Genomic DNA, 15,381 nt, shown 5'->3' with positions numbered 1-15,381 from the left:
TTAGGAGAAGGAAGGGAAAAATGAAGGGGGGGAATCGGAGGGGGAGACGAACCATGAGAGACTATGGACTCTGAGAAACAAACTGAGGGTGTTAGAGGGGAGGGGGTGGGGGGATGGGTTAGCCTGGTGATGGGTATGAAGGAGGGCACGTACTGCATGGAGCCCTGGGGGTTATACGAAAACAATGAATCGTAGATCACCACATCAAAAATTAATGATGTAATGTATGGTGATTAACATAATAAAATAAAATTTTTTTTAAAAGCCAAAAGACAAAAAGTGTGGGGAAAAAAATTGCAACATCTATGGTCGTAAAAAGGATACCTTCCTTCACAAATGAAGACTCTTACAAACTAATAAATACTACCTGCAACCCAACAGAAAAATAGCAAGTCGTAGGGGGAAAAAAGATAGCTTATAAACATAGGAGGGGCGCCTGGGTAGCTCAGCAGGTTAAGTGTCTGCCTTCGGTTCAGGTCATCATCTCAGGGTCCTGGGATCGAGCCCCACATCGGGCTCCCTGCTTGGGAGGGGGCTTGCTTCTGCCACTCCCACTGCTTGTGCTCTCCTGCTCTCTGTCAAATAAATAAATAAAATCTTTAAAAAGGAAAAAATTTTTTAAAAAAATAGGAAAAGATGTTCAGCCTCACTCACATAGACAGAAATTCAAGTCAAAGCAGTAAGAATATATTTTTCATCTAATAGACTGGCAAAGTTCCAAAAGTTTGCAAAAAGAATATTGTCAAAGTCACAGGGAACTAGCCACTCTCAGCGGGGCTGGTGGAAACGTAAGCTGGCACAAGTACATTACAATACCTTCTGAAATGCAAAATGCATACATGCTTTAACTCAGCACATCTTCCAGGATTTCATCCTCCCTACATATATTCACACTGAATACAAGGATCTGTGTATATAAAGAGATTTCCTGCAGCATTGTTTGTATCCTGAATGTTTCCTGAATGTTCCCCAGTAGAGGACTGTTTCGATAATTATGTCACATACAAAGGAACGTTTTGCGACTGTTAAATGAAGGAGTATGGGCGGCTATGCAATGATCTCTGAGATCTGGTTATTAATGGACAAAAACCAAACATGTATAGCACACTCCCATTTTTAAGTAATATACAATATATATCTATATAATGTCTACCGTATTATAAATATTATAGGTATTTATAAGATATATATAATGTATGTTATAAATATACATAGAAAATTTCTGGAAGGTCAAACAAGAAACTGCCAACATTGGTCAGTCAAAGTAGGAACGACTACATCATTTGCAGGGTCCCCATGCAAAAATAAAACATGGGGTCCCTGTTTCAAAAACTGTTGTGGATTTCAAGACAGTAGGGCATGGAACCAAGCAGAGAGCTCTCTTGAGCATGGGGTCTGGATGACTTCCCAGATCACAGGTCCATGAAGCCAGTCCCCTCGGGGGAAGGAACTAGAGTCACGGGGGTCTGACATGGGAGAGAGACTAATTTTTACTGGAGATAATTTTTGAACCATTTTAATTTTTCAGCGTGCACATGTATTAATTTTTCAATTATAAAAAATTATTAAAAAATCAAAATTGCCCACCACCACTATTCCCTTCTTCATCCAACAAGAGCCTCAATTCTTAGAAATAAGGGTCATGGTGGAGGGAGGTCAAGATGTGGGGAGGGGGAGGGGAAGGGAGGGGTAGAAGGTGGAGGGGAGGACCCTTCCTCCCACAGGAAATCCCCTCTGCACCCTGGGAAACCCCAGCTTAAATCCAAAGGAACCTTGGGCTGGATCATACATTCTCTTAAATAAGTGCTTGCCACATTCAGACTGTTTGAAAACACTCCCCCCACCCACAGGACTGGGCTAAGCCTCTGAAGAATGCCAACACGGTCATGTAAATCTATATAACCCTGTGCTGGGTTGAAGAGGGTTCCCCACAAATCCAAGTCCACCCAGAACAGAAAGCAACCTTATTTGGAAACAGGATTATTTACAGATGTAATTATTTACAACGAGGCCATATTGGAGTGGGTGAGCCCTGTTCTTTTTTTTTTTTTTTTTTAAGGTTTTATTTATTTTGGGGCATCTGGGTGTCTCAGTCGCGTGAGCGTCTGCCTTTGGCTTGGGTCATGATCCGGGGTCCTGGGATGGAGCCCCACATCAGGCTCCCTGCTCATTGGGGAGGCTGTTTCTCCCTTTCCCTCTACCTCTCCCCCTGTTCATGCTCTCTCTCAAATAAATAAATAAAATATTTTTTATTTATTTATTTGAGAGTGAGAGAGAGAGAGCACAAGTACGGGCAGGGGCAGAGGGAGAGGGAGAAGCAGACTCCCCAGTGAGCAGCTAAGCAGGGAGCCCAATGTGTGACTCGATCCCAGGAACCCGAGATCATGACCCGAGCCAAAGGCAGATGCTCAACCGGCACCCCTGAGCCCTATTTCAATGACTGCTGTCCTTATAAAAAGGCCCAGTGAGCAGCTAAGCAGGGAGCCCAATGTGGGACTCGATCCCAGGAACCCGAGATCATGACCCGAGCCAAAGGCAGATGCTTAACCGGCACCCCTGAGCCCTATTTCAATGACTGCTGTCCTTATAAAAAGGCCCAGTGAGGACAGAGAGAGAGAGAGAGACAAGGAGAACACAAGGAGAGATGGAGGCAGGGACGGGAGAGATATATCTGCAAGCCAGGGAGCACCAAAGGTTGTTGGCAACCACCAGAAGCTAGGAAAAAGGCATGGAACAGATTTTCCCTCGAAGCCTCCAGGAGAAACCAACCTGACAGACAACTTGCTGTTGGACTTCTGGCCTTCAGAACTGTGCAAGAGTACATTTCTGTTATTTTAAGACACTGAATTAGTCAACTTGGGTCACATAACAAAATGCCACACTAGGGGGGCAGGGCGCTTAAACAACAGCTCTGGAGGCTGGAGGTCTGAGACCAGGGTGCCAGTATAGTTGGGTTCTGGTGAGGACAGATGCCTTCTGGCTGTGTGCTCACATGGTGAAGTAAGAGGGATGCTCTCTCTTCCTCTAAGGGCACTAATCCCATCAGGAAGGCCCCACCAGCATGACCTCATCTAAGCTGATCACTTCCCAAAGGCCCCATCTCCAAATACCATCACCATGGAGGTTAGGGCTTCAACATATGAATGGGGGGGGGGGGGGACACAAACATACAGCCCATAACAGCCACCATGTTTGTGTGCTTTGTTACATCAGTCCTACGAAACAAAGACAAACCTCCAATAACCAAACACTTGGTGCTTCAAATCAGAGGCAGGCCCAAAAGCTTTTCTGTAAGTGGGCAGATAAATACTTTTGGCTTTGCAGGTCATATGGTCCCTGCTGCCACAACTCAGCCCTACCATTGTGCAAAATCAGCCATAGGTGATAGGTGAATCAATTACTGTGGATGTGTTCCAGTAAAATTTTATTTACTAAAACAGGTAGCTACGGGCATCAGCCTTCAGGCTTTAATTGGACCATACCTGGTTTAGATGAGAAACATAATAATACAAAGAACCAACAGTTGAGTGCAAGAAGAGAAGAGGTGAGTTAAGGATTCCCATAGCTGGCTCCAGCCTTCGGGAGCAACACAACACTGATCACTTCCCTCTGCCTTCCAGAGCCCTGGCTCCATCTGAAAGATGACCTAGAAGGCTTAGATTACCCCTAAGATAACCTCCAGCTCTCATGCTCTGAAGTGCTTTGAGTTTTTAAATGTTTCTTTTCAACAATTTCATTTACTAAGCAGAACTGTAAAGAACTGGAGGCAAAGGTGATTTTCTGGTGAAATGGACTATTAAGTATATAAAATAAAATTGCTGCTGTAATCAAAATGGTCCAGAACAGTTTTTAAGCTATCTAGATACATTTCCACACATTTTTCTTGTATCTGTATTAAGATTTGACTTCTGCAAATCATTCTTTATGAAAGTGAAAGCCGACCCTCTTTCTACCTGGATTCATGGATGTGTACATCATAAGGCTGATCAGAATTCCTTTCCAACTAAATGCATGCTTGTGTTTGCACAAGTGACCTCTACTCTTCAAAATAAAATAAGGGGCCTAAAATAATCCCAAGAACTTCCAAATCACCATTTGATTGTTTCTATCCTTTTGTGAATCTAATGTATTGATGACTTACAATGGGTCTACCATCCAGGTATTAGTAGAAATAGATCATGTCCTGAAAACTATCAACAAGTTCAAATGCTGCCTCCAAATTCGCCATTTTTTTAAAGATTTATTTATTTTATTTTGAAAGAAAGAGAGAGAGAGAAGGAGAGTGGAGGGAGAGAGGGAGAGAGAGAATCTCAAGCAGACTCCCCACTGAGCGTGGAGCTGGACTCATGGCTCAATCCCATGACCCTGAGATCATGACCTGAGCCAAAATCAAAAGTTGGATGCTCAATAGACCGAGCCACCCAGGTGCCCCCAAAGTAATCTGTTTTAAACAATTTCCGATAAACATACATGCAGAGGACTTTTCCAAGAAAACAAATACTTACCCCACAATACTGCTCTTCGTTGAAGATCTGGGGGGGCAAAGGGATTCCGTTTTGAGGTTTTTTCTCTCCAGGAACATTCTCCCTCATCCACTTCCTATTGTCTTCATCTCCAGCAATGTCTAATTCCTTAAAGTCGATCTTATTAGCTTCCAAAAAGCCCACTACTTCTTGCTGCTTCTTCCTAATCTGATCAAGAGCAGAGAAAGACTACTATTAGACTAGGTTTATTTTTTTTTATGTTTTGCTTATATTTACATAAATGAAATCCTTTCTCCAACTATACTATACAAAACAAATAATCTTGCTATTATTTTAACAAGGAAAACGATAAAGTCACACCTCTTCATTATAAAGGATCAACAGAATCATTGTTTAAATTCTAAAATTTTAATTTCACCAATGTTTCAATCATGGCGTAATCAACCTAATAAGAATAGAAATGCCCTGATCATAGATTTTACTTGAGGTCTTTGATATGCTTTTAAATTCTCTGCTAAGCAATGTCCACAATAGCCAAACTGTGGAAAGAGCCAAGATGTCCATCGACAGATGAATGGATAAAGAAGATGTGGTATATATACACAATGGAATATTATGCAGCCATCAAAAGGAATGAGATCTTGGGCGCCTGGGTGGCTCAGTTGGTTAAGCGACTGCCTTCGGCTCAGGTCATGATCCTGGAGTCCCGGGATCGAGTCTCGCATCGGGCTCCCTGCTCAGCGGGGAGTCTGCTTCTCCCTCTGACCCTCTTCCCTCTCGTGCTCTCTATCTCTCATTCTCTCTCTCTCTCTAATAAATAAATAAATTCTTAAAAAAAAAAAGGAATGAGATCTTGCCATTTGCAATGACGTGGATGGAACTGGAGGGTGTTATGCTGAGTGAAATAAGTCAATCAGAGAAAGACATGTATCATATGACCTCACTGATATGAGGAATTCTTAATGTCAGGAAACAAACTGAGGGTTGCTGGAGTGGTGGGGGGTGGGAGGGATGGGGTGGCTGGGTGATAGACATTGGGGACGGTATGTGCTATGGTGAGCGCTGTGAATTGCACAAGACTGATGAATCACAGACCTGTACCTCTGAAACAAATAATGCAATATATGTTACGAAAAAAAAAGAAGAAGATAGCAGGAGGGGAAGAATGAAGGGGGGGGAAATCGGAGGGGGAGACGAACCATGAGAGACGATGGACTCTGAAAAACAAACTGAGGGTTCTAGGGGGGGGGGGGATGGCTTAGCCTGGTGATGGGTATTAAAGAGGGAACGCTCTGCATGGAGCACTGGGTGTTATACGCAAACAATGAATCATGGAACACTACATCAAAAACTAATGATGTAATGGATGGTGATTAACATAACAATAAAAAAGATAAATAAATAAATAAATTCTCTGCTAAGCTTTAATGCCAAAAAACAAATAAGAATTGGTTATGAAGAAAAGGGAGGATTGGGAGAAGCACAAGAGGGAAAGAGAGAAAAGACAATTCACTACAAAACTCAAATACCAAGTACACCCAACTAAAAAAGCGCTTCACTCACAGTTATGAAAATGGGCACACGAGTCACATTGAACAAAAGTGGCCTCCGAAATAATACAGGAGATTGGAAAGCCCACTTGGAGATGAGTGAAAGGGGAAAGGACAGAGGAAAAACCAGGAAAAGCCAATGGCTGTGTCTCCCAGCTCACAAAGAGCAACACGGTAAAGAACCTTGTCTTCCCTCGGATTTCTCCTTTCCACTCACATGGAGAGCAGAACACCAGCCTCACCTGAGAGACAACTCTTGATGCCCCTCTCTCCACCACCAGCTCTTGTCTACCAGCCACCATTGCTCAGGAATGTGGCCCTCTTCACAGTTCAGACCTCCATCCCCAGAGACAACTGCAACCATTCTCTCTGTTCAAAGAATTCACTCCCAAAATGCACAATGCCCTCTTTCATACACACCAGTAAACAACTTGGAGCACACTCTGTGGACCCCACTTAGGAGCCTCTGGGAGAGAGGTCTAAGAGTGGTCAACCCAACAATCATAAACACTTATTTACCCACTCTACTCTGCACAAGACAATGTACCAAGTTCTTTGTGTGAACAGATTCATAACCTGCTTATGTGGGTGAAAAAAATGCAAAGAACTCATTTGTACATTCTAGGCAGTGAACATGCTGAAGATGATCAAGAGGCAAAATAAGCCATTTCTTAAAAATAAGAGCAAAATTTTAAGGATTTTCTTTGACATGAAAATATCTAATAACTTAATTTGTTAAATCTTCTGCATAGAATGTCTCATATCAAAAAAAAGCCATTGAAAATGTTTTATAGAGTATGAGGCCCCCTGTCATTCTCACGTAACTCATTCATTAGCAGAGGTATTAGAATTTGAGAATCCCAAACAAATGTTATAAAAGGCTCATACCCATCCCAAACCCAATGTCTAGCCTCAAACCCTCTTTGGGTCAAACCCAATTCCTTTCGTAGATTTGTATACCAAAAGAAAAAAATATATTTTTTTATATTTTTTTATTTTTTGCCAAAGTGAATGAGTCTATCAATGATTCATGCGTAGAGTATTTCTTTCTTAATATAAAGAAAAATAAAGTACATATGGATGCTTAAGCCCTGGAAACAGGTCACCACCAAAACCAAATTATGTTTTGGATTATGTAGAATTTGGTTTTGGTGGTGACCTGATTGTATATATTATATGAATTATAAATATGACATAAATAGAAATAACTTTTGAATTTTTTACAAGTAAATATACATTGCATATAAAATTGTATAAGTTACGTACCCAGGTGTGTATAAATGGCAATCACACATTTACTTCTTAAGTAACATCTGTTCCACCAACATAGCAAAGATACTGCGACTAAAAGCATTAGATCAATAAATTGAAGGCTGCCGTTAGCTACAATACAACACTTAATCATTAAGACTCAATCTGGCGCAAGCATGGACAAAAATAAAAATAAAAATCATACAGAAAGGTGTGGGGTGACGGAATTTCCCCTAAGCTTCTGGCACAAGCTTCTGGCACATTCCTGAGTGTCACTTCTATCAGGAGCAAAGGATGAGCTCGTATTTCTCCACCATGAGCCCTCCCCCAAGGCGAGGCTGGCGTAGCCCTTGGCCCTGCTGTTCCTCCTCACCGAAACTGCGCTCCAATTCCATAGCTTCACAGCTGAATTTCTGAATATTACAAAATCCCATCAGACCTGATGACAGGTCATTGGAACTAAATTACTATTTTAATTAATCATGTTTTCTGTATGTACTTTCCACTTTGTCCATAATTATCTGTGCCACTCTATAATAATTACTTATTCCTTTGGCTATTTCCAGAGATAACTTTGCTGTTTGAAGAGTAGAGATGTCTTCGTTTTAGGCAGGTTTACTTTTAATTGAAGATTCAGAAGGCAACATCCTTTATTCTGTCCAACCTCCTGTCTTCCTTCCTCCTCAAGTACCCTCCCAAGGAGCCCAAATCAGCCTGGCCACCTCACCATTATTTCCACCTCTATTAATCATGCCTCAGGACTTGAGATGAAATAGAAGGATTTCATTTTATTCCACGATTTCTGAATCGATGACGACCAGTTCCCAAAGTCCTGACTTGTGTTTCTGCGGTTAGAAAGTCAAAGAGGGATGGAGAAAATGGGAGGGGAAGATCTGTTTGCTGCTACCTCTTGCAAGACAAGCAATTGCATCTGCAGGAACTTAACGGACCCGTTGGGTGCATGACCTTGTGTTAAGTGCTATTTCTCAGCCCCCTCACCTCTCAAAAAAAGAGAAGAAAAGTAAAATCTGTTTCTATCCTCCCCAAATACCAGTACTTTAAACTGGGTTAAAGGCATCACTGATCTGGCTCTTTGGAGCACCTGAGTTCTGCCAGGGGCTGGAGTAGTCTTAGGATGAGCCCAGAGGAGGAGAGAGGGGAGCAAGGAGTACATGAGCTCACCTGGTGGCATGGTCACCTCTGCCCACGCCCTGAGGGCCACCCTGAGTGGGGGCCCTCTCCGCCACAGCCCTCCCTCCTATTCATGGACCCTCCCAGGCAAAGTGCAGCTCTTCTCCAGGTGGCCTCCTGCGCTGACCCCCAGGGACATCAGCTCCCAGAGGGCACCTCCCTTTACGGCCCCTGGGGTAGGAGGGTACACACCACACCCAGTCGTTCTCACCACAGACACCCTCTCCTTCCCACCTCCTGCTCTTTCTCCTCCCTCCCCTGCACCATGACCAGGGCTACCCCGCCCCGCGGGGCTGTACCTTCTTTCTAGGCAGCCCCTCTGGAGAATCTGGGGGTCCCTGGGTTCTGGGTCACTTGGAGACTTTGGGACTTCAGCAGAGGCTCAGAGAGCCCTGTGTTTCCTATCCTGTTATATTCACTCTTAAGAAAGTGTTCTTTTCCTGAAGTCACCGGCCACCATTGGTTACTGTAACGTGTCAGAGTGATCTTTGAGTCACTTGCTTGGCACCTCCCTTTTATTGTCTTGTACAGTTAGGAGCTTTTCCAACTGAGGTCACTACACTTAGTGAAAAGCACACTGCATTTGAGCAGAGGCAACCTGCATTTCCCCCTGGCTCGGAAGGCTGCTGTCTGAGCAGGAGTCCACTCTTGAATGGCCTCGTCTGCAAAATGGGTAAAGCGCCACCCTCCTCAGGTTCTGGTGAGAACCAAGGAACATGACAGGACGTGTGGCACAGCATCCTGGACAAGGTAAGAGCCTGCACAGTCTTATCTCACTGACTTATCCTGGTTGCCAAGCCAGGTTAAGTACTCTGATCACCATTTTAAAATAATAAAGCTGAGGCACCAGTGAATTAAGGAATTTTCCAAGATCTACACCTGGATCCATCTCGTTCAAGAGCGGAGTTTTTGCCCCCTATATTTACACTCAAGCAAGGCTGGAGAAATGATGGAAAAACCCAGGAGCCACCTCCGGGTCTGTTCTTGAATATCATGGTTCCAAGGACGGTGCATCTTGAAAACAGTGAGGACAGTCCTCTCTCCCTTTGTCCCCCAGCCGTGGCGCTGGCCTTCAGTAAGACACAGACCTGCTCCCGCTCCCAAGGTCTCTTCACTACGTTCCTCCGTAAATCGGTAAAACGTGTGACATTGCCTTATCATCAACCATTCAGAGACATGACACACAGCTGCATATGCATAAGCCCTTACAAAGAGATGTTTCCTTTTTCATTTATTTCATTCATCCCTTAGAAGTTACAGGCCCTCGTTGACTAAGTTGCAGGCAGGAATCCTTTTTTAAAATAAAGAGACTGAAGAAACAAGCAGTAAAGTGTTTGCAGACCCACCACCACACACACTGGAAGCTGCTCTGCGGTTCTCCTGCAAAGAAGCTTCTGGGTGAAATCCCCCCACCCAGGGAAAATCACTAGCACTGATACCATGGGAATCATCGGTTGTAAGACAAATTATTCCACTTATGTGGCTTGGGACAGTTCTTCTGAAACATAATCATCACAGACTCACATATATAATATTAGCTAATAATTATAACTACAATAATACTGATGAACATTAACTAACATTGGGGCACCTGGGTGGCTCAGTCGGTGAAGTGTCTGCCTTTGGTTCAGGTCATGATCCCAGGATCCTGGGATTGAGCCCCATGTCGGGCTCCCTGCTCAGTGAGAAGCCTGCTTCTCCCTCTCCCTCTACCTCTCTCCCCTGCTCATGCTCTCTTGTCTCTCTCTCTCAATAAAATCTTTTTAAAATATATTTTAAACATTAACTAACATTAGCCAAAAATTACAATACCTAATACTTAAAACAACTATAATATTAAGTAGCCATATGTAATAATTACGAAGTTCACTAATAACTATAATATGTATTAAGCACTGAGCCCTGGACACCATGCAAGGCGCTCGAGGCTTATTTCCTAAATCCTCTTGGCGATGTCATGAGACGAATACTATTCTTATCCTCATTTTACAGATAAGGAAATTGAGGCTTAGCAAGGTGAAATAACTTTCCCAAGGTCAAACAGTTCCAAGTGACAACAAAACATTTGCTTGGGGAACCACAGTTAATGTGGTTTTTCCAGGATCCTGGAGTGAACAGTGTCCCTCCAGACCCTCCGAGGCTAACTCAATCATACGCCCAAACTTCAAGAATGTAAGACATCAAATAATCCTAAGAACTTCACAAGTTTGTTCACCATCTCTGGAAGGATGCATAGGGCACTCACACCTGGCCTACAGAACATGTGGAAGATTGGTCAGTGGTAAAAGTTTCCGTCAATGAGTGTCAACAGCATATTGAAAGGCCACTAAAGCCATTTTCTTCAGGAAAAATCATATTTAATCTAGTAACCCAAAAATGTGCTCTTTATGGGTCAACTAAAAGTTTCTGAGGTTATTGACAGCCACAAAAGATTTTGCGGTTTTACATCTGGAATTTTCCCTCCTCTGTTTCTGTTAAAAGATGTTCCACAGATACTAAGCCATTGCTGATGGGTTGTGTTCAGAGGGACAACCAGCCTCTTCTCTCTTGTTCCCTCCTTGCCCTCTGGAAACTGCGCGAACTTTCAGGGCTGTGGGTGGGGGCATTCAAGAGCCAGCGTTGGGGCTGCTTCCAGCCAGCTGCTGGCCGAGGGTATCATCCCTGGCTGAGTGAAACCCAAGCTACAGGATGGCCCAGGAACTAGATATAAAAGGAAACAGCCCCCTTGCTGGTGTCCAGCCCTCAGGACTGATGAAACGGCTTCCTCCTACAGCCCCCTAAAGGCTCAAATGCTCCCAGAAATGTCAGTCTCCGACAGACACCGCAGGTTCAAGCCTAAAATCAAAGCCTGAATCACTGCCAAGGAGAAGTGGCTCCTTCAGTTACCCTTGTTTCTTCAGGCAGGTCTATCCTGCACAGAATGAAGGCAGAAACTGGAGGGGAGATTCTGAGCCTGGTCCCAGGGAAATCAGATGCAGTGTTATGGGGTCCGCACCTCGTACCTATTTTTGGCCTGTTTGAATTCCTAGAGCATTTAAAACTGTGGCCTTAGAGATGTTTGCTCTTGTCACTGTGACATCATTTTCCCCAAATAATACTATTACACATGCTAACTTTACACTTTTGGTATAGTTACATCACACACGCAAGTACAATTGACCCTTGAACAACACAACTTTTAAACTGCACGGGTCGACCTATATGCAGATTTTTTTTCTGTAACTACAGAAAGTATTGAAAATGTATTTTCTCTTTCTTATGGTTTTCTTAATAACATTTTCTTTTCTCTAGCTTACTTATTGCAAGAATACAGCTTATATTACATATAACATACAAAATGTGTGTTAATCAACTGGTTAAGTTGTAAGGCTTCTGGTCAACCGTAGGTCATTAATGAAGTTTTGGGGAGTCAAAAGTTATACATGGATTTTCAACTGTGCTGGTGTGAGTGCCCCTAACCACCAACCACCAACACCACCACCCACGCATTGTTCAAGGATCAACTGTAACCACACCCAGCAGTCATTTTGGTAGTTTCCTCACACCCTCCAAATGTGGTTACACAAAGTGTCATTTATTTGCAACTTTAAATTAGTCTAAGTCTTACAGAATGATTGGCAGAAACACTCCACCAAAAAAAAAAAAAAAAAGCCTCTGATTCTATAATATATGCGAACACAACGTGACACAAATCACATGTTAAAAATTCTAGTATCAAACACGCCCCCTTCCTGGAATCCCTTTCACACCCAGCTAGCCAGGATCACTCATTTTCCACACTTCTTCAACGCGGTTAAAGCAAACGCAGAAAGCAAAGGCACGCAGGCTTACTGCGGAGCCACGGCTGACTTACACACTCCTCACACAACAAACTTCAGGCCAACGCTGGGCCAGACCCGCTTCTTCCACTTCCCGGCCTGAGTTCCTCAGAAAATCCGACAGGAAGAAAGGCCCCCCACCCATTCCAGCAGACACCTACCGCTATGGACCCAGAAGATGTGGCAACAAACACTTTGATAACCATTTTGGCAGTCGGAAAGAGGGGTCCCCCCAACACACCCCCCGCGAGGGAACGCGGCGCTAGACGGATCCCGACCGCGGCCCGCGCCGGGCAGGTAGCAGGTGCCAGGTAGCAGCAGGTGCAGGTGCCAGGTGCGAGCTGGCAGCCGCCCAGCGCGGTCTGAGCCCCTGCGCCTCCCGCCGCAACTTAAGCCCGGCGCCCGCCGGTAGCGGCGCGGACGGCGCGGGCTTCCCCCGCCATTGGCCGGGCGCGAGAGGGGATCGGCCGGGCGACGACCGGATTGGTCGATAAAAGCAGCCACTGACTTGAAACCCCCGACAACAGCCCCTAAAAGGCCAGGCTGCGCCGCGCACCAATCAGGCAGCCGCGCACGCACAGGCGCCTGCGGGGGGGTGGGGGCAGCCGAGCGCCCGGGCGCGGCTGGAAAAGCCCAGAAGACGCCAGCTCCGTCCTCGAGGGCGCCGTGTCTGCGAGGCTTTCGGCAAACGCCCCGCGGGGGTCCGAACGGCCACACAGGCCTTGGAATAAGCAAAGGCATCCTGACTTGCACGTTTTCCGGCCGGTTAAAAGTTCCGTGAACTCGAAATATACCAGAGATGCCTTTAGGCGTGGCCCGCTTCCAGGTTTCTCCCTTTCCCACCTGTTGCTCCTAAAGAACAGAAGCTGACAGGCAGCAGACGTGTAAGGTTTCACTGACATCCCAGACAAGGCAGGGCGGCGGCGGCGGCTGTCAGCAGGGATGAGTTCAACAAGCGAAATGTCTTCACTATCTCAGAGACGCGGGGAGAAAATAAATGTTTGTCACAGTCTCTCTCCGTCTTCTTTTTTTTTTTTTTTTTTTAAAGATTTTATTTATTTATTTCAGAGAGAGAGAGAATGAGAGATAGAAAGCACGAGAGGGAAGAGGGTCAGAGGGAGAAGCAGACTCCCTGCTGAGCAGAGAGCCCGATGTGGGACTCGATCCCGGGACTCCAGGATTATGACCTGAGCCGAAGGCAGTCGCTTAACCAACTGAGCCACCCAGGCGCCCTCTCCGTCTTCTTTATGTGGATACTTAAATCGCGTAAAAAGCCCAAATGCTACCTCCCAATTTTTCTGATGGGTTTCAAGATCAAGCTCAAGGACATAGGAGGCACCAGGGGGTCATTCTCTTAGATAACCGAGTCTCTCTCTTTCTATTTTTCGGTCCCCGGCTACTCCCGGAGGAGGTGGTTACTGGCATGCTGGAGCAGGGAGGGGTCTGGAGGCCTTCTTTACCTGCCTTCTTCACCAGAGTCCCAGGGGCCTGGAGGCCTGCTCCCCTCCCCCAGGACAGGCGCCTTTAACGAGAAGGGACGCCCCATCCCTGCAACATAGCTCAAATTCATTTACATCAGAACCAATGATTGAGATGACTGCCATTTAACTTAGAACCTCACTATGCAAAGTTTGCTCCCCAAATTAGGCCCTTGGTGAAGATGACTGATGGCTCCCCAAATTTAAGTCATTAGCATTGTAAATTTTTTCAAGCCCACCAAAGATTACAGGTCGTTTGTGCTCCTTTCCCGTATTTTCAAAATCATAAAGTAAGTATATGCTATTTTTGTGAAAGTATTTTTTTCAACACCTTCGTGTCAAATTCTACCACATGAGCAAGCCATTTTTCTCCAAATACGATTGAAGAGAGTAATAAACTATGCATATTTCTCAATGATTTTGTAAATTAGTAACGTAAACTGTAGTTGACCCTCATGTGCCCTAGAGAATATACGACTGCTGATCATATGGGGCAACACTGCCTTGGACAGTGACATACCACCTCCGTCCACATGCCCTCGGGAGAAAGAATAGCCTACTTGACGCAAGAACTAACAATTTTTAAGTGTGTGCCACATGCCAGATCTGCTCTAAGTGCTTTGCATAAACCACTGCCTTACTGTGCACAACACCGACACCAGGTTCTACTCCTGTCCCTCCTCAAGGCTGACGACAGGAAATGGTGCATCCAAGCAAGACACGAACCCAGTCCTTCTATCGCCACACCACACCAGAAAAACTCCTGACACGCCACGCTCAAATTCCTAGTGCACCCTCTTTACACTATGAATTATTTTTAGAAGCTTATCCTTTTAATAATGACCGTGAAAATGTACAAATTAGAACTCTGAAAACTCTAGCTGAAAGATCTTTACATCTATGACACTGACTCCAATAAACCTCAAGATAATTAATACCAACACGAAACATTCCAAGTGAGTCTTAAAATAAAGCTCAACTAATCTCTGCCTTAGAAAATTCACTACAGGGACGCCTGGGTGGCTCAGTCGGTTAAGCATCTGCCTTCAGCTCAGGACATGATCCCAGGGTCCTGAGATAGAGTCCGGCATCCGGGTCCTTGCTCAGCAGGGAGCCTGCTTCTCCATCTGCCTCTGCTGCTCCCCCTGCTTCTGCTCTCTCTCTCTCTCTGGCAAATAAATAAAATCTTAAAAAAAAAAGAACAAAAGAAAGAAAATTCGCTTCAAAAATAAGCTGTGTGCTCCACTGAAGAGGCAGAATGCTTATCATTTCACACCCCTAGTCCTTGATGCTAAGTGAAAGAACAATACTTACTTTGTTACAGAATTTTTTTCAGCTTTATTGAGGTATAATTAACAGTTAAAATCCTAAGATAGCTAAAGTGCACATCGTGGTGACTTGAACAAACACACTATGAAAGAAAGATTTCATCTAATTTTAATGATAAAAGTGTGAGGTATTGACTCCAAACTTGGCAGAGATCCTCAGATGATCTTATAATAAATGATACCAGATGCTATGTTTTGGTGTACGTAATGTGATATGTGTATGAGAAATGAGAAATTTGGGAAATAAAGGCATATTTGTACTACATGGAATGACAGTGGTG

At 44.5% G+C, this 15,381-nt stretch overlaps 1 protein-coding gene across 3 annotated transcripts in view; it reads right to left on the bottom strand.

Annotated features, from left to right (window-relative positions):
* SH3BGR (SH3 domain binding glutamate rich protein) overlaps positions 1-15,381 on the bottom strand; it is a 62,654-nt gene that overhangs the window by 44,451 nt on the left and 2,822 nt on the right. For all 3 annotated transcript variants that reach the window (XM_035727181.1, XM_035727187.1, XM_035727176.1), the window contains one exon: positions 4,506-4,691. In XM_035727181.1, the coding sequence (XP_035583074.1) occupies positions 4,506-4,691 (186 nt within the window). Of the gene's footprint in view, positions 1-4,505; positions 4,692-15,381 lie in introns of those variants that run through there.

This window comes from Zalophus californianus, chromosome 1 (genome assembly GCF_009762305.2).
Source record: "Zalophus californianus isolate mZalCal1 chromosome 1, mZalCal1.pri.v2, whole genome shotgun sequence".
NCBI lineage: Eukaryota > Metazoa > Chordata > Mammalia > Carnivora > Otariidae > Zalophus > Zalophus californianus.
Note: the sequence above shows the minus strand (reverse complement) of the source record. Positions and strands in the feature narration are given on the sequence as shown.